This window comes from Phacochoerus africanus, chromosome 16, assembly GCF_016906955.1.
Source record: "Phacochoerus africanus isolate WHEZ1 chromosome 16, ROS_Pafr_v1, whole genome shotgun sequence".
In the NCBI taxonomy this organism is placed as follows: domain Eukaryota; kingdom Metazoa; phylum Chordata; class Mammalia; order Artiodactyla; family Suidae; genus Phacochoerus; species Phacochoerus africanus.
In genome coordinates, this window is record NC_062559.1 from 47,402,957 (window position 1) to 47,422,390 (window position 19,434).

General features: G+C 45.3%; 1 protein-coding gene across 2 annotated transcripts in view; it reads left to right on the top strand.

The window, feature by feature from the left end:
* Window positions 1–19,434, top strand: part of OSBPL3 (oxysterol binding protein like 3) — a 190,542-nt gene that overhangs the window by 166,680 nt on the left and 4,428 nt on the right. For both annotated transcript variants that reach the window (XM_047763555.1, XM_047763556.1), the window contains 6 exons: window positions 1,219–1,282; window positions 4,783–4,861; window positions 7,166–7,310; window positions 10,691–10,835; window positions 14,074–14,200; window positions 16,576–16,698. In XM_047763555.1, coding sequence (XP_047619511.1) covers window positions 1,219–1,282; window positions 4,783–4,861; window positions 7,166–7,310; window positions 10,691–10,835; window positions 14,074–14,200; window positions 16,576–16,698 — 683 coding nt within the window. The remainder of the gene's footprint in view (window positions 1–1,218; window positions 1,283–4,782; window positions 4,862–7,165; window positions 7,311–10,690; window positions 10,836–14,073; window positions 14,201–16,575; window positions 16,699–19,434) is intronic.

The following is a 19,434-nucleotide window of genomic DNA, read 5'->3' on the forward strand; positions in this document are numbered from 1 at the left end:
GCTTTGGTCTGAAGGCTTTAAATGTAAGCTTTGCTAAGAACCAGCTAGGTCAGAGAATTTTCTGGAAACATCACTAGCAGCGCTGCTCTGGTTTACTAGTGCTGAATTATGATAATAGTGCACACACTGCTCTCGAGCCTTCCGTGTTCCTGAGATAATGAGGCCATCTAACAGGGGTGTTTTCTCTTTAGCTTCTCTGTTAGTGAATAAAATGGCCCCCAGTGACACAAGCCAGGAAAACGTGCCACAGTCTCTGGTACAGGGGGCTCTTTTCTAGACTGTCGCTGCATGTTTACTCAAGATATTTTTATGAACAAAAAAAATGAAAAAAAAATTCTTAGCAGCCGACTTAACAATTTCTCAATAATTGCTTAGGTCTTTTATAAAACCATTATTCTTTTTTTTTAAATATCTATGATTGGTCTTTCTGTCAGTGATTGGAAAGATAGCTGGACTTTGCGATGCAGAGTGTTCAGAAGAAAATCTGCGGCGCCAAAGAGCATTTTTTGTGGCTTAGAAATATCTACCTAACATTTAGAAGTATTTACTATCTGGAGTTCCCATTGTGGCTCAGTGGTAACACAGCTGACTAGTATCTGTGTGGTTGCAGGTTCAATCCCTGGCCGCACTCAGTGGGTTAAGGATCCAGCATTGTGGTGAGCTGCGGTGTAGGTCACAGATGCAGCTCAGATCCTGCATTGTTGTGGCTGTGGTGTAGGCTGGCAGTTGCAGCTCCGATTTGATCCCTAGCCTGAGAACTTCCATGTGCTGCAGGTGCGGCCCTAAAAAAAAAAAAAGAAAAGAAAGAAAGAAAAGTATTTACTATTTGACGTCTTCATTGAAACATTTGCAAGTACTTTCAGAACAGCAGTCTTTGATTTTAACCTTGGTAGCCGAGGCCAGATGGTGTGGTTTATAAGTGGGCAGCCCTTGCATCTCTGCTTTTCTTTTCCCATCTTTCAAATGCGTCTCCACCCTCATCAGTCACCACTTGGCTGCTTTTCCCCCCAGGCTTCCGGAGGCTTCCATTCACAGGCGTTTTTCTGACAAATGTGAGCAAGACAGAGCTGACTGTGTCAGGAGCACCCTCTTGAGGACAGACCTGCTGAAGGGAAACTAAACAAATTTCCATTCGGTTAGACACTGCATGTTGGATTCCATCTCAATGCTAGGGAGACATGAAAGTTAACTTTTTGTTTTCACCTTTGTTTCCATCAGGTCAGCCATCATCCGCCTATTTCTGCTTGTCACGCTGAGTCTAGAAATTTCGTTTTCTGGCAAGGTAACGTGCTGATATATTTGACCTCTGTCATTTTGTGTAATGTTATCATTTATTTTATTCAGGAAATACTGTAAATAGCTGTTAAGATTAAAAGTGGACTCTCGGAGTTCCCACTCTGGCAGCAGTAAAACACCCAACTGGTATCCTTGAGGATGAGGGTTCGATCCCTGGCCTCGCTCAGTGGGTTAAGGATCCGGCATTGCCATGAGCTGTGATGTAGGTTGAAAATACGGCTCAGATCCAGTGTTGCTGTGGCTGTGGTGTAGGCTGGAACTATAGCTCTGATTTGACTCCTAGCCTGGGACCTTCCATATGCCAAAGACAAAAAAAAAAAAAAAAAATGGTGGGCGGGGGTGTGTGTGTGTGCTCCAGACTTAGGCTTTGTTGGATGGATCTGCACCCTTTGATATTCTTGCCTCTCATCTCTGGACAATAACTGACATTTATTGATTTTATAATTAAAGATTTTAGAGGATAATTTAGTTCTTCCCTTCTTTAAAAATCCTTGGGGCCACCAGCACTGTTCATTCCTGTAACTTTTTTTCTATCTTATTCCATAGCCTTTTGAAATGCTTGGGTTAAATATTAAATATTAAAGATTTACATTTATTTTGGAGTTCCTGCTGTGGCTCAGTGATTAACGAATCTATGAACCATGAGGTTGCGGGTTCGATCCCTGGCCTTGCTCAGTGGGTTAAGGATCTGGCTTTGCTGTGAGCTCTGGTGTAGGCTGCAGACTCGGCTTGGATCCAGTGTTGCTGTGGCTCTGGCGTAGGCCAGTGGCTACAGCTTCGAATAGACTCCTAGCCTGGGAACCTCCATGTGCTGCGGGAGCGGCCCTAAAATGGCAAAAAGACAAAAAAGAAAGATTTACATTTATTTATCAGACTCTAGACAGCAGAGGGTTCTTTTGCTTTTGAAAACTTTAAATTTTATTTCTGAAACTTTACATTGCTGCCTTTTCTTTATTTCAGTGTCGGGGCTGCTGTTTCTATATTCAGTTGATTATATTTTGAATTTTGGAAGGAGTGTGTTGCTCTAAAGAATAAATAAGGCTGCAGATATTTCCTCAATGGATTAATTAATTTTGCTAAACTATTTATTCCAAAGCCAGAGGGTGCTCTAGAAAGAAAATTTGAGCATCCCACGTTTTTGAACAATGAGCACGTCAGTTTTTTAACAGATTTTTCTCTGCTGATTAACGCCTCCTGATTTGCCACGTTGCCTTTTTTTTATGCCTCTATAAAATTTGAAAGATAAGAACGAGTATTTTTGTGAAAAATTTCCCTCCCCCATATGTTCCCAGCCAGCCAGTTTCCATTTATGGAGGCGGTATTACCAGTTTAGGTTATACAAGTACCATGGTTTCTTTGCTGAATCTTTGCTGCTAGAGTTTAGAATTGAAGCTTGACTAGAAACTTCTCTTTCACTGAAACCCTTTGGAACTAATTCTCATAAGATATCTAACTTTCTAATTGCTAAGTGTCATTGACCTTGTGGGCACTTCATTATTATTAAAGTTATATATTGTGCAACTTCTGTGTAACTTGGAGGGTCTTCTCCAAGTATTTCCTGTGTGCTCCTTAGGTCACTCCCAGCTCAGCCCCCTTCACTTCTTCCTCCTCAGCCTTGTTCTGGGCAATCACACCCTTTCCATAAGCCCATGATTGCCAGGTCTTGGGTTCTTTTTTTAAAATCCAATTTGGTATTTCTCTGCCTTTCAAGTAGACTGTTTAGACCATTTACATTTATTGTGATTATTGACATAGTTGAATTTAGGTCTGGCCTCTTGTTATATGTTTTCTGTTATTACATCTCTTCTTTGTTCCCGTTTTCCTCTTTTTCTACCTTCTTTTGGATTAATTGAGTGCTTTCTATGATTCCATTGTATATCTTTTATTGCCATATTAGCTATACCTCTTCTGTTTTTTTACTTGTTACTTTAGGGTTCATATTATATATATGTAATGTATCACAGTCTGTCTTCAAGTGATATGCCACTAGCTTATAGCAAAAGAAACTTACAAAAGTGTGCTTCCATTTCCCATTTCCAAACCTTTGCTATTGTGGACAAACATTTTGCTTACTTATGTTATAAATCCTATCTTATGCTGTTAAGTAAAATTATTTGCTTTTGCTTTAAATAACCGGTTATATTTTGGGGGTAACAACTTTACTGAGATATAATTTATATGCCATACAACTCACCTAGTTAAAACTATGACAGTAGTTTTTAATATATTCACAGAGTTATGCAGTCATAGCTACAATCAATTTTAGAACATATCCATCACTCTAAAAAAACCCCTTTAGCCAATACATGCACTTCCTACCCTACCTCCACTCCCACCTCCCAGGTTCCATCAACCTCTTGCATCCTTAGATAGCCACCGACTTCTTTCTGCCCCTGTAGATTTGCCTGTTCTGGACATGTCATGTAAATAGAATCACATAATAGGTGGCCAGGGGCTTCCTGGTTACAGCCCAGCTCTCTCCTAGACCATGGTCATGGCCTCCTACTGGCCCCCCCTGCTTTTACCTTTGCTCCTCTATGGTCTGTGTCTCGTCACCCAGCAGCCAGAGGGATCACCCATCTCTATCCTTCTTTTTCTATTCTGTCACCCTGATGGCATCACCATTCATGCAAGTTAGAAAAATCCGATATCATCCACAAATTCTCTCCATCTCTCACAATATGCATTTAATTTGTCACCCAGTTCTATTTCCGCTTCTTTAATGGTTCTAGGATCACTCCCTTCCATTCCATTCCCACCACCATTGTCTTGGTTCACTTCCTTCTCATTTATCCCTTGAGAAAGTACAGGTTGCCTGCTTTGCATCACTCCTGCGCCTGTTGCATCCTCCATATTGCTGCCAATTATCTTTGCAAAGTCTGTATCTAATCACATCAATTCTCTGTCCAGGCAAACACCTTATTCTTCCCAGTGCACACCACCAGACTTCTTAGCCAGGCTTGTAGAGCCCACTGCTTCTTATACTCAAGCTGTCTTTCTACTCCTCTGAGGACAATCTAAGACCAATGGGATAGAACCACACTTTGTTCTCTCACATTTCTCCATCTTCTGCACTAAACTGCTTTTCCTCTGCCTGGTGAACTCCTATTTATTCTTCAAAGCCCAGTTTAAGCAACCCCTTCAGACAGGATTCTTCAGATACCTTCCCAAAGCACATTGGTCATTCCTTCTTCTCTGGCTCCATTTCACACTCAGTTACAGCCCATGCCTCTCTGGACTGGCCTCACCAGCTTTCACTTCTGTATGCCTTTCACACTGCGAGTTCTTCCCAGGGAGGGGACTTTATAATGTTAGTTTCTCAGATTCTGCTCCAGGTACTCAGTTGCTACTTATATTGAATAACAGTGAATTTTATTATGAAGAGATTGTTCTAGATCATGATTAGACATTTATCCAGCCTAAGAATTTTTTCATCTACCTTGCTCTCCGGCTAAATATGTAACATTTGGTATTACTTCATTTCAGACGTGAGATGGAAAAACAAATTCTGGGGCAAATCCATGGAAATTGTTCCCATTGGCACAACCCATGTGACTCTGCCAGCGTAAGTTCTCCTAATGTGGTTAAGAACTTTAGAGAATTTAGGGCCGAGGTATAGCTTTAGAATAGGATGCACCTTGGGAGTTCCTATCATGGCTCAACCGGTAACAAACCTGACTAGCATCCATGAGGATGCAGGTTCAATCCCTGGCCTTGCTCAGTGGGTTAAGGATCCGGCATTGCTGTGGTGTAGGTTGCAGATGCAGCTTGGATCCTGCGTTGTGGTGGCTGTGGCCTAGGCCAGCAGCTGCAACTCCGATTTGACCCCTAGCCTGGGAACCTCCAAATGCCACGGGTGCAGCCCTAAAAAGCAAAAAAAAAAAAAAAAAAAAAAAAAAAAGAATAGGATGCACCTTGTCCCCCATGATGATGAGTGTGTGTTTGTACGTTTTTTATTTTAACATGTTTGACAGTAGCTTCAAATGTTCCTCATTTTGAAAATCTCACTTTTTCATTCTCTCTAATGGAAATGCTTTCGGGACATCCAAGTTCCCTGAATAAAGGCTTTTCAGAAATTATTTCCACTTCCTAACACAATTAAGAATGATGACTTTTTGGAGTTCCCGTCGTGGCTCAACGGCAGTGAATCTAACTGATATCCATGAAAGCAGTTTTGATCCCTGGCCCTGCTCAGTGGGTTAAGGATCTGGTATTGCCATGAGCTGTGGTGTAGGTCACAGAGGCAGCTCGGATCCTGTGTTGCTGTGGCTGTGGCGTAGGCCGGCAGCTGCAGCTCTGATTCAGCCCCTAGGCGGGAACTTCCACCTGCCACAGGAACGGCCCTAAAAAGCAAAAAAAAAAAAAAAAAGTAATTTTTCTTTAACATTGTTGCCCTGCCTCACTGTCAGAAAAAGTTTTGAGAAAGATATGGCCTTGATCTTCAGGGATTATTGATACTTATTCATAAAGCCTAATGGTAATGAGTACAGCCTGTGGGCCTGGGCTGCCCGGACTGTGCTCACACTGCAGCTTACTAACTGTAGGTCCTTGAGCAGGTTGCTTAACTTCTCTGATCACCAGTTCCCTCATCTATGAAACAGGGATAATAAACCAGCTATTGCCAAAAACCGTTGTCAAGATTAAGCAGACGGGGAAAGCACTTAAAATAGTGCTTGGCGTGTAGTATGTGCCATTGAAGTGCTTGGTCTTATTGTCGTTATCCTCCTAATTATGATCCAACTCTGTAAGTCATATCTGAATATGTCCTCACTGTAAAAGGTTTGAGAGATATGAATGTTAAGATTTATATGTAAAGTGTGTGTGTGTGTGTGTGTGTGTGTGTGTGTGCGCGCTTGTGCATACATACGGGCGCACCTCCAAAACATAGCAGGTGTGGCTCTAAACCACTGCAATAAAGCGGATGTCGCAATAAAGCAAGTCACATGGATTTTTTGGTTTCCCTTTGCGTATTAAAGTGACGTTTGGCGTTCCCGTCGTGGCGCAGTGGTTAACGAATCCGACTAGGAACCATGAGGTTGCGGGTTCGGTCCCTGCCCTTGCTCAGTGGGTTAACGATCCGGCGTTGCCGTGAGCTGTGGTGTAGGTCGCAGACGCGGCTCGGATCCCGCGTGGCTGTGGCTCTGGTGTAGGCCGGTGGCTACAGCTCCGATTCGACCCCTAGCCTGGGAACCTCCACATGCCGCGGGAGCGGCCCAAGAAATGGCAAAAAGACCAAAAAAAAAAAAAGTGACATTTTATATTCTTCATAGACGTGAAGTCAGCAAATGCTATTGGAAAAACGCTGCTAGTAGACGTGCTCCACACAGGGTTGCCACAACCTTTGACGTGTAAACAACGCAGTATCTGTGGGGTGCAATGCAGTGCGGTCTGCCTGTGTACATACGTGTCCATGCAACCTGCACACGTATATACGCAGATGGGACCGTGCCTGTGTGAGCCTGTATGTACGTGTGTGTGCACATACATGCACGTGTGGCGGGAAAACACCCTGAGGGAAACCCGCGTGTCCTCCCATTGCCACTTTCCTCTCGTTTTGCTGACTTTGGACACATCTCCAATGGGTCAGTTTCCTCCACTGTCACAGGACGGAGTGGGTTGTTCCGGCTTCTAGTGGAGTGCCTGGCAGCCTCCAGGGTCTGACCGCTGCTGCCCCTCCTCACCCTGGTGCCACTGGCACCTCCTGGGAGGGTGGCAGCTCTTAGACCATCCAGCAGGGCTTAGTTGGTGTTGGTTCCGTGCAAGAAGGAATGAGTGATTCATTACAGGACTTGCGTTTTCCCCAGCGGTGCCTGCTGGCTTTGCTGCTGGCTCCTCTGGAAGCCGTTACTTTCTCTCCTTCCTCCTTTAGTTTTGGAGATCATTTCGAGTGGAACAAAGTGACCTCCTGCATCCATAACATCTTAAGCGGGCAGAGGTGGATCGAGCACTACGGAGAGATTGTCATCCAGAACCTGAATGACGACTCCTGCCACTGCAAAGTGAACTTTATAAAGGTAACCTGGGACCCCGGGAGCTCCAGCCCTGCACAGTCACCCAGAGCTGGGCCTCAGGGCACAGGATGCCTTGGGAACTTTCACCCTCACTCGAGCAGAGACACGGGCAATGCCAGGGGCCCCCGGTCCTGCCCCACCCCTTTCACCTGGACCAGGGTACAGCCCCTCCTGGCCCCCTTCCTTTCACCTTTAGTCTCCTGTGGTCTATTCTCGGGGCAGCGGCCAGAGGGGTCTTTTTAAGATATAAATCACTGGAGTACCCATTGTAGCTCAGCAGAAAAGAACCCAACTAGGATTCGTGAGGTTGGGGGTTCGATCCCTGTCCTCACTCCGTGGATTAAGGATCTAGAGTTGCCATGAGCTCTGGTGTAGATTGGAGACTCGGCTTGGATCCAGTGTTCCTGTGGCTGTGGTGTAGGCCGGCAGCTGCAGCTCCAATGCAACCCCTAGCCTAGGCACTTCCATATGCCATCTGTGGGGCCCCCTAAAGAAAAAGATATAAATCATCCTAGTACAATATAGATGACATTATGCTTAAAGACATTACGCTTAAAGACATTATGCTAAGTGGAATAAGCCAGACACAAAAGGACACATATGATTCCATTTATATGAGGAACCCAGAGGAGCCAAATTCATAAAGACAGAAGGTAGAACGGCGGTTGCCAGGGGCTGGGGAGAGAAGTCATTGTTTAATGGGGACAGAGTTTCAGTTTGGGGCAATGAAAAATTCTGGAAATGTGTAAGGCAAGAGTCATATAACATTGTGAATATACTTAGTGCCACTCAATTGTACCCTTAGAAATGGTTACACCAGTCAGTATTGTGTTGTATTTTACTACTGACCAAATTGCTCTGGCAACTTCCGCCTCTCTCGGAGTAAAAGCCTGCATCCTTACCGTGGTCCACCAGAGTCTGCAGTGTCTGCACTCCCACTCCTCACGTTCAAGTTCATGCGCACACACCCTCATTCCTCCCAACCTCTGTTCTTTCCACCCTTGTCCCCTTCCTTCCTGCTCTGTCCTTTTTCTGCAGGTCCGCTGCCCACCCCCCATTCTTCCCTCAGCCTCGTCGTCACCCTCTCTCCCACCTGCTTTCTTCCAGGTGTTTATCACCATTCGAAGTCGGCTTGTTCGCTGTTGCTTTTCTTGCTTCTTTTCTGTTCCCTGCACCCTCCTTGCCTTTCCTGACCCTGGCCGGTCTTGCCCCCTGCTGTCGCGTTGCCTGGCAGCGGTGCCTGGCACACAGCAGAGGCTCCCAATCACGCTCAGGATAAATGAACAGGTTCCCCCGAGGCAAAAAGCCTGGAACAGTCTGCTTGCCTTTCCAGCTGCCCAGCTGCCCTGATTTGACCCTTCTCCCGCCCCTGAGATCCCCTCTTGCCCTTAAAAATGTCGTCTATACCGAATGGCCGTAAAGTGTCACCCTCCTCAAGGAATAGTTGCATTTAATTAAGATCAAAATCATAGGAGTTCCCGTCGTGGCACAGTGGTTAACGAATCCGACTAGGAACCATGAGGTTGTGGGTTCGGTCCCTGCCCTTGCGCAGTGGGTTGACGATCTGGCGTTGCGTTGCCGTGAGCTGTGGTGTAGGTTGCAGACGCGGCTCGGATCCCGCGTTGCTGTGGCTCTGGCGTAGGCTGGTGGCTACAGCTCCGATTGGACCCCTAGCCTGGGAACCTCCATATGCCGCGGAAGCGGCCCAAAGAAATAGCAAAAAGACCAAAAAAAAAAAAAAAAAAAGATCAAAATCCTAAGATCGGACTCTCAGGAGAGATTAAGCTCTCCCTGTAGAATTTCACATGATTCCTCTCTGAACCATCAGTAGCAGGTGGCGAACCACATGGAGACGTGGACTGGGGTCTTTATCGTACCCGATAAGTCAAACCGGCTTGTGGGCAGACATAAAGCTGACAGTGAATTGGTGTAAAACAAAAATGACCCTGCCTTGAAAGCTTCATCTAAGCTCTCTGCAACAAGAAGCAGAAGTGCCCTGATCCAGGCGAGAGCCACCTTCTTCTCCAAATTTTCCCCGCGGAAATGTGCTCCCCTCCCATTTCTACCATCCGCTTGGTACCCGTCCACTGAGGACCAGAGAACAGATTCCGCTCTTAGAATACTGGACGTGCCTCTGGTGTTGAAAGCGAATCTGAGAGCAGATGCTGTCCTTACCTGTGGAACACGACTGCCTCCCTCTGTGGCTTCCCATCCCTGCGGCCAGCACTGGACTTCCTGGCAAATATCTCTGAGAGGACATCGGACTCTTGCTTCAGAATGAACTTAAGAGCCTGGACAGTTTCTCTGTCCCTCTTCCCCATTTTTGCATGACTGATGTTTCTGACTCAGCTCTGAGGTCCCGCTGTACTCCCCTCTGCTTCCCATTTTTACCGCAGACTTTGGAATGGGGAAGCCAGTCCACCAGATGTGGCCTGGAAACGTCCCTCAACTTTATTGGTTTCCAAATATGGATTCCTTTTGGGCTGTAAATAGTATTAGGATTTTTTGATTTATGGAGTAATGCCTTTCCGTCTTCTGCAAAGATTTTTAGGGCAGCCAGGTAATAGAATTAAAAGAAATCAACTCCAGGGAGTTAGAACTCCCTCTGCTGGCTGAAGTGTGGTACTGTATACCTAAACCCCACCAGGCTGAGCTAAGCAGAGCTGGTCTCAGACCAGGGCCAACTCAGTAGGAAGGTGGTTGGCATAAGTTTCCTGTAAGTTAGGTGAACAGATCTGGTTTAGGGGGAAAAACAATAGAAGAAACTGAAAATTGATTAACTTACAAACTTGGTAAAAAAAATTGGTTGGTTACAAAGGATTGTTCCTTTAGAGGAAAAATTATATGAGTTATATTTCTTTCAAATTGCAGTAGTCAGAGCCCACGTAACAACCAGGGAATAGCTATTCTGGAGGAGGCTTAAGGCCATCCCCTACCTGGTGGATGTGTGAGAATTGAGCCTTTTCACTGCTTTGCATGCAGTGAAAGTCGAAAAAAAAATTGTCTTACACAAATGTTAGTGGCTGTTACAAACTGTAAATAAAGGGTTAGCTTTTAATTTGTATTGCATGATTAAAATTATGATTACTTATTAATTAGAATCCAGAATCAGAAAACCATATGCAGCATAGAATCATTTTTATGGTTCTTTATTTCTCCACTTTATAATTTTTTTTTAATAGCTGCATCTGCAGCATATGGAAGTTTCCGGGCCAGGGATCGAATCCAAGACATAGCTGCAACCTGTGCCACAGCTGTGGCAACACTGGATCCTTAACCCACTGTGCCATAGCAGGAACTCCTCTTTCTCTCTCTCTCTCTCTCTCAATATCTAATAAATTGGCCCCACAACACTAAAGAAATGTCTCTCATTTGACTCCTAGGCAAAATATTGGAGCACTAATGCCCACGAGATCGAAGGTACAGTGTTTGACAAGAGTGGAAAAGCAGTGCATCGGCTGTTTGGGAAATGGCACGAGAGCATCTACTGCGGTGGCTCCTCCTCATCCGCTTGCATCTGGAGAGCAAGTTCGTATCCCAGTTAATCCCCCCACAGCAAAGGGGGCGCGGGGTCAGAGGAACGGCGCTCAGTGTCCATTCTGTGTCTCCAGCCTCTGCCTGCTTTGAAATGTGTTGAAAGTATTGGCCCCTCTTTCATTCACCGAGTCTTGTCTCACCCTCACTGTCATGCTTATCAGCGATACCTCTGTTGGGCTGGTAGGTCCTGGGTTCTTAATCCCAGAACAAAGCCATTGCTGGTCCGTGGTCACTCTGTCTTCCAGCCAACACACATCATTCCTTTGCTGGGCACTAAGCTGGAGTATCAGTGAAGGAATATCAGTAAGTATGAGAAGTCACTCTAGACTACAGATCAAGGGAAAGCTGCTACTGGAAAAGCAGAGTGCCCTGCAAGAGTGACAGATCCTCTAGATTCTCCCAATACCATGAGCCACTCCAGTCTCTCCTGTAATTCTAGAAGATGCCAAGCGCTTGAAGCAGCTGTGGGGAGAAGGGGTAGGGAAGCCAAACTGTCATAGCATGTTCCCTAAAACATTTTAAGACTTGAGTCCACCTTCTAATCTGACAAGTATCTTTCCAGGTCATGGTCATGCTATAAAACCATTGTTCTGAGAGACCACCGTTAAGATGCTTTAGGCTGATCAAAATTAAACAAGCAGAAGAGACAACTCTTCTAATAATGGCCTAAACCATTAAGATATGTGCTATTGCTTAACAAGTGAGGGGGTAGGTGGCCCCAGGGTTGTTATGTAGGCAGCTTGCCCATGTCAAGAGCCCAGTTCATTGAGGACCTATCTGCTGCTCCCAGTATGGTGGTGATGTTTCTTATGGATGGAAAGTGATTGCTTTGGTTCATATCCTATCCCCGTGTGACAGCCCACTAAGCAGGGAGAAGGAAGGACAGAAGAGCTTTCTCCTCTTGTGCCTCTCTTTTCTCAGGAATGAAATACTCCCTAGGGTCCCCCAGCAAATGTGTCTTTAAATCTTGTCCACCTGAAGCTGGTTCAAACCCGTCCCTTCACTGATCCTGGGCAGCTGAGTCAGCAGGAGAGCTCAGGCGGGTTGACATTCAACCTCCGGGGAGGGCACAGGACGCCTGAGCAGTTGCGTTTGCCACTAGCAAGTTCGAAAGGGGGAGACAACTGTAGAGTAAGCTGCCGGCAGTGTCCCTTTCAATGGGTAGCAGCCACATCATCCCCTGTCGTAGAGCTTGCCACGGAGCCAGAACAAGCAGGCACCAGGGGCCACCGTCCTAGTTTCCAAGGTTCCCGAGGCACACGTAACACGTGGTGAGTGAGGCCCTCCTTTGCTTAAAGTATGCATCGCCACCACTCTGGATGTCCAGGTCACACCTTGGCAAAAGAACGCCGTGTAAGCTCATGATCTCATGGTCATTGTTTTTGTCCGTTGACTTTAAGCCTCTGCCTTGGCTGTGAGCATCCCTGGCCTGTCTGCAGGACAAACGACTGTCTCCACTCTGGTGACTGAGAGGCTGGGGTGGGGTTTGGAAGGCACAGGAGGAAGCTTTGCTATACATTTTACGCTTAGGATCCACAGAGAATTAGAAATAGACAAAATGGACTTCCAAGCCTTCAAAAACTGAGTCTACAGCAACGTTCATGGAGAGCGTTTGGATTTGTATACGTGAACAGCTAGCACTGAGGCTGTGAGTGGGCTGTGTTACTCTGCATTTGATTTGCTCTGTAGGTAAATTTGGGTACTTGATTGTTAGCTGGAATTCAAGTGAGGCCAATACACCTGCATTAATCTGCTTGGGCCGCTATAATAAAGCCACCATAGACTGGGTGCTTGAACAGCACATTTTCTCACAGGTCTGGAGGCTGGGGGCTGGCGGTGTCGGGGTCTGGTGGGAGCCCTCTTCCTGGCTTGGCTGCCCACTCTTCTGCCCTCCTTTAACCTTCACGACATCCTCAAGAGAGCCCCATCTCCAAATACAGACACACCAAGGGTGGGGCTTTAACCTATGAATCTGGGGAGAACAGAAACAGCCATTCCAGAACATTCGGTGCTGGCCCCCCAAGATCACGTCCTTCTTATGTGCAAAATACATGTATTCCATCCCAAGAGCCCCCAAAGTCTTAACTTATTCCAGCAGCAACTCTAAAGTTCCAAGTCTCATGTAAATATCATCTAAATCCAGCTAAGATTGGAGGTGTGATTCATCCTTTCCAGCTGTGAACCTCTGAACCCAAAGCGTGCTTCCAAAATGTAGGGGTGGGATGGGCGTGGAGTAGTCGCTCCCGCTCCAGAGGGAGACTTAAGACCTAGCAAGGCACATGTCCTTTAGTCTCAGGACTGGAGGACATCCTTGGTGGCTCGATGCCCCACCCCCTGGGCCCACTGGGTCAGGGCCCTGCTCCCAAGGCTCCCCGAGGCTCTGGGTGGAGGGCAGCCAGGCATGTTGAAGCTGCACAGGGACCCTACCCTTTGAGAGGTGGGGGCAGCCTCGCCCCTGGGCCTCTGGAGTCTGGGCCTGCAGTGGGAGTGGCCATGTGATCATCTCTGAATCACCTTCCCAGTCATTCTTCTTGTCGGCAGCTGGATGGCTCTCTGATTCCTTCTGTAAAATAGCCGTGGTCCAACAGCCTGGCTTCACTTGATCCTGTTTTTTTTTTTTTTTTCTGTTCCCTTTGTCAGTGTTTCTGCCAGTGTAATCCCATCTCTAGTCTGGGCTTCTGCTAAGAAGGCTTAAAATTAAAATCTGTAAGATTTGGAGAGGCCAAGCTTGTGAAAAGAAAAGCAGGCAGAGAAGAAAAGAAAAACATTTATTGATCCCTTGCTATGGGTTGAGCACTCTTCTAAGCCCGAGACAGAGCTTCAGGAGAATTTGACCTCTCTTGAATGAAAAATGGATTCTCTCAGTGAGAGTCTTGTGAGTCAGGAAAAAAATGGACCTAGCGTTCCTTTTGACATGTTTATTTTAATAACAAATCCTTTTTATAACTTAAATGCTGTAGAAACTTCCCTATATCAATACATCTGCTGTAAGACCACACAAAGGGAATTTGCTCCAGGGCCTTATCCTTGTAGGTAGAAGGAAACTTACAGAGAAGAAGATTTATAGGGAAATATTCAGCACCTCTTTGTGAGCCAGAATGTTTTCATAGAAATTCAAGAGTTTAGAACGGAGAGAGAAAAATTGTAGCAGGTCTGAGATGAAAAAGGGATTCAGATGGTAATATGTATGCAACACAAGTTAGAGACGAATGACTCCCTTTTCTTTCAGATCCCATGCCAAAAGGCTATGAGCAATATTATGGCTTCACACAGTTTGCACTAGAATTAAATGAAATGGACCCATTGTCAAAATCTTTTCTACCACCTACGGACACTCGATTCAGGCCAGACCAAAGGTAAGGACTGTTTTCAGATCTTTACCTTCAGAGATGTGGAACTCTTCATAAAACGTCTTAGCGACATCCCCCAGGCCACCAAAGGAGCCTGAGACAGAGATTCTGTCATCGGGCAAGGTGTAGGGGCACTCGAAGCAGTCATGCGGGAGGAATGGAGCCTGGCTTAGATGGGTGTGTGGCATGGCATTTAGTCATCAGTACAGCTCAGTTTCTTTTGAAATACCACCCTCCATAACGTCATTTTTTTTAAAGAATTTTACTGCATACAGTGATGAAAAAAAACTGACACTGTATTTGAAAGAGTGAAAGCTCCAGCTCCCCACCTCTTGGAGTTTAAATTATTTTGATGCACTGAAATCTGACTTCTGATCTTAGATTTGCTGCTGACAGGTTGTGTGACATATGCGGAGTCTTTCAGCCTTTCTCAGCCTCAGGTTCCAGCTCTGTAAAATGGAAAGAAAAATCTCCTCCCTGAGGCCTTTCTGATGAAAACTCAAAACCAAGAAGGCAAAAAAAAAAAAAAAAAAACCCAAACAGAAACCTGATTAAGTTTGCCTTTATTTTTTTAAAAAACTCATTCTTCTTCGTGGTGAATAAAATATATGCCCACAGTCAAAAGATTAATGACAAACTGGGAACTCTGTAGTTCACTCACTTCATGCATTGGTTCTAGAAATCAAAATCAATCCATTTTTTTAAAAATGGCCCTAGGAAAACAGTGCACAAAATAGGAAATGCAGATAGGCCTTAAACATATGGAAAGATATGAAGTCTTACTCAAAGAAATGCAAAATTTAAAAACCATGCTCTCATAGCATTTCTTAACCAATCAGATGGCAAAGAAATGGAAGTTTAATGCACTCGAGGCTACAGGGAAGAGGGGGGCTCATAACCTGGCTGGTGTGGATATAAAATACTATAATCCCCAAAAAGGGCAGTTTGGGAATAGACGTATCAGGGTCACTGTTAAACGCAGCAATTCCACTTCTCAAAATGTCTCCTGATAATGATGGGTATACATCGCCCTTCACTGCGGCATTAATTGTGACGTTAAGAAATCAGGAACATCCCAAGTTCCCTGGTGGCCTAGCGGTTAAGGATCACTATTGTCACTCCTGTGGCTCTGGTTGCAGCTGTGGTGTGGGTTCGATCCCTGGTCTGGGACCTTCCACACACAGTGGGCACAGACGGAAAAAAAAAATGGGGAACATCCCAAAGTCTATCCATAGGGCATTGTTTAAATAAATGCAGGTATATACACACAGTTCAACATTTATATCGATTAAAAAATGAAGAGAAGTCCCCCTTGTGGCTCAGCTGTTTAAGAACCTGACCAGTACTCATGGGGTCACAGATTCAATCCCTGACCCCGCTCAGTGTGTTAAAGGAGCCAGTTGCCACAAGCTACAGTATAGATCATGCATGTGGCTCAGATCTGGCGTTGCTGCCAGTGTGGCCCTGAAAAGACCAAAAAGAGAGAGAGAGAGAGGGATCTCTATACTGTCAAGAAAGATTTCCAAAATACATTGTTAAATAAAAGTAAAACAAAACAAGAAACCAAGGTGGGGAGATAGCCTGAGTAACCTGCTTCCATTTTTGTTTTTAGAAGGGAGAGAGGGAAAAATAAACATCATTTAAAAAAAAAAATTGACAGGAGTTCCCGTCATGGCGCAGTGGTTAACGAATCCAACTAGGAACCATGAGGTTGCAGGTTCGATCCCTGGCCTTGCTCAGTGGGTTAAGGATCCGGCGTTGCCGTGAGCTGTGGTGTAGGTCGCAGATGTTGCTCAGATCTGGTGTTGCTGTGGCTCTGGCATAGGCCAGCAGCTGTAGCTCTGATAAGACCTCTAGCCTGGGAACCTCCATGTGCCAAAGAAGTGGCCCCAGAAAAGGCAAAAAAAAAAAAAATTGACAGGTAAACCAACTATAATGGAAAAAATAAAAATCATTTTAAAACAAACTTTTAAAAGGGGGAGAGAGAGATACGATACAGATTAATGTTTGCTGATATGTGACTAAGGAATCTCCAGAAGCCTGCACGAGACACCAGTAACAGCAGGTCACCTCTGGTGGGGGGTGAAGGTGGGTGGCCTGGGGAGGAATCGGGTAGAATGGGAAGTGGGAACTAGGGGGGTTGCCCCACATTCCTCTTTATAGACAGAATCTTTTGAGCCATGTTTATATCACCAATTCAAAACATAATATCATCCCTCACTACCTCCAAACAGCACTTTAAGGGTGGGCAGGGGTCTTATGTACAGGAAACCTGTCTGAATATCCAGTCCCACACGCCTGCAGTCCTCGGATTGGCTCTAGGACTGCTGTTTCATTTCCTTGGAGTTTGCATTCCTTTAGCTTTTCCCTTAATGCCCCAGGTTTCTAGAAGAAGGAAACTTAGAAGAAGCTGAAATACAAAAGCAGAGGATTGAACAGCTGCAGAGAGAAAGGCGGCGGGTCTTGGAAGAAAATAAGGTGGAACACCAGCCGCGGTTTTTCAGGTGAGCGGGCAGAGTGCTGGGGGTCGTAGGTACCGGTGACCCCCGGTGCTTCTGGCGTGAAGAGAGCAGGACGGGTCCTCGCCTCCCCGAGCGAGAGCATTCTCACCGCTTTTCCTGCTTCCGAGGGGACATCCCTCCTCTGTGAGGATGCCACACTTTGTGTGGACAATGCCCCCAGGCAGTGTGGACTCTCCCCCTCAGTCCTCATTGTTTGTGGTTGCAGAGAGGCACTCGCTCAGTGCTTGTGGGAGAAGCAACAAGACCAACCACACCCTTCCCCAGTAGGGACCAGGTTGTTTAAGCCACGCCTAAGGATGGTCCCCCTCCGCCACCAGCAGGTGTATCGCACACAATGACGGAGATAAGTAACCATCACCCCACCGGTCACCAAACTGGAAATTCACCAAACTGGAAATTCCAAGTAACCTAATTCTTGAATTGCAGAAGGTCCAATATGCTGGGGCTTGGATTTGGAAGATTGAGTATCATTCTAAAAGGAACTTGCTAGGAGGGTCTTGGCAAAAGCAGACTGAAATATGTAGAAGGGGCATCAGAGATGGCCAGCCCTTCACCCCCTCTTTTATTTTCACTGCGAAGAAACAAAGGCCAGGGATCACAGGTGATCTGTGGAAGGACCCGGTGGAATGTCCCGGGATGGGGACTGGCCCTCCTGATGACAGGCCAGGGCTCGATGTGGTTTTAGGGTTTTTCAGTTCATTAAAAATTAAAAAAGAAAATCAACATTAAGACAAGCACATGTGGAAAAGTAGCTACTTCCTACCCTACCTATTCCCCCAAGTCTTGTTTTCAGGATTTTATTGTTTGCAGGGATTGGGGGGTTGTCATTGTTCTTTCATGGGCAATGGAAACACTTTTAAAAGGAAGATTTAGTGACTAATCTATCAGCTGCAGCAATAAATTTATATATTTCCAAAACAGTGAAACGGCAACAAATTCTGTTTTATCCCCAAAATACTGCCCTTTCCCCTAAAGGTGGCGTGGGTGTTGATCAGTTCCGTGAACTCGAGATGAGTGATTGAAGATCAGTAGGCGGGAATTTTATTTGGAATGTTCATTACTTCACTTAAACATCTTAAAAATAAGACAGCTAATCATTTTTTTTTTTTAAAGTCAAAGGACAGATAAATGGATAGACTAACAGACTGATCAATTGCGAATTTGCTAATTAGTTGATAAACACCCATATATCCTTAAGTAGGTTGATTCTTGTTTTTCTTTCATAAATCAACTAGTTGTTTTTAACAAGGAAAAATCTACATTTATAAAGAGGTTCATTACAGTATTTTTAGGATCATTAAAAGTTGTGGTAATCAGACTGTCTCAAGAACTAGATAAGGAGATGCATCAACTTGATTTAAGTGAAAACATCCAAAAAAAATGACTTCACAGAGTCTGTGGAGCTCTGTGGAGGACCAACTAACATTTAAATGTAAAATTTTGACTGCCATCACAGCTGTCCCTGCAACCATGTAAGAATTATGTCTGGAATGGAAAAGGACTGAACACAGCTGCAGCTCTTTTTTCTTTCGATTGTCTACAAAATTAACAGATTATGAGGTCTGAGAAGTAAAGATGGGGAGAAAAGGCAGGACTTGTTCAGCAGTAGCAGTCAGTCCCGGAAGGGTTCCAGTGAGAAGCCTGGCAGAGAGGTTACAGACAGGAGCGTGGGGTCCAAGATGCTTCCCCTGATACGCACGCAGGAACAAGGCAAACATCTCTGGGAATGCCAAGGGGAAACTTCAGCTCTGGCTTCCTAGAAAAGTATCTGTTATGCTGATTGGCTTGGTTTTTTGTTCGTTTGTTTGTTTGCTTTGTTTTGTATTGGTATGGTTTTTTATGGGGGCACCTGCAGCCTATGGAGGTTCCCAGGCCAGGCAGGGGTCCCATCGGAGCTGCAGCTGCCAACCTGCACCACAGTCACATTGCTGTAATGCCAGATCCAAGCCACATCTGTGAACTACACCCCAGTTCACGGCAATGCCAGATCCTTAACCCACGGAGCGAGCCAGGGATTGAACCTGCATCCTTACAGACACTATGTCAGGTTCTTAACCCACTGAGCCACAATGGGAACTCCATGATTGGCTTGCTTTAAATACATGCCTTTATTGGAATAGGGGAACAAGTGTAATAAAAAATCTGTTCCTGAGAATGGGGGAAAATAGGCATGGCTCACTTTTGCTTCTAAAACATGCGACTATATCAGTCAAAATTACCAAGTACACATCCTCTTTGACCCAGAAGTTCAAATTACAGGAACTTCTAATTAATCTTACACACATACAAAATAACATAGTTTTGTTTATAATAGCTAGAGGTTGAAAACTACATCCTCAGTGCCCACAGCTAGGGTACCTGTTATATTGTGGTCCATCCCCACAGTGAAATATCATGTAACTGTTTAAAAAGAAAACAAGGACTCCCTTTTTGCCAGAGTCACTAGGTTTTTTTTTGCAAAGGACAAACAGTGAGTATTGTTAGCTCTGCAGGCTGCAAGGTCTCAGTAATGATACCTCAGTCCTGCTGTGCAGTGTGAAAGCAGCCATTGACATTACATAAACGCATGGGCATGGTATGTTCCAATAAAAAACAGGGTCACAAAGATAGGCTAAAGGCTGGGTTTGGACCCTGTGTTGCAGTTTGCTGACCCTATTGTGGCTCAAGCGGTGGGAGTTCCCTTGCGGTGCAGCAGATTAAGGATCCGGCGTTGTCACT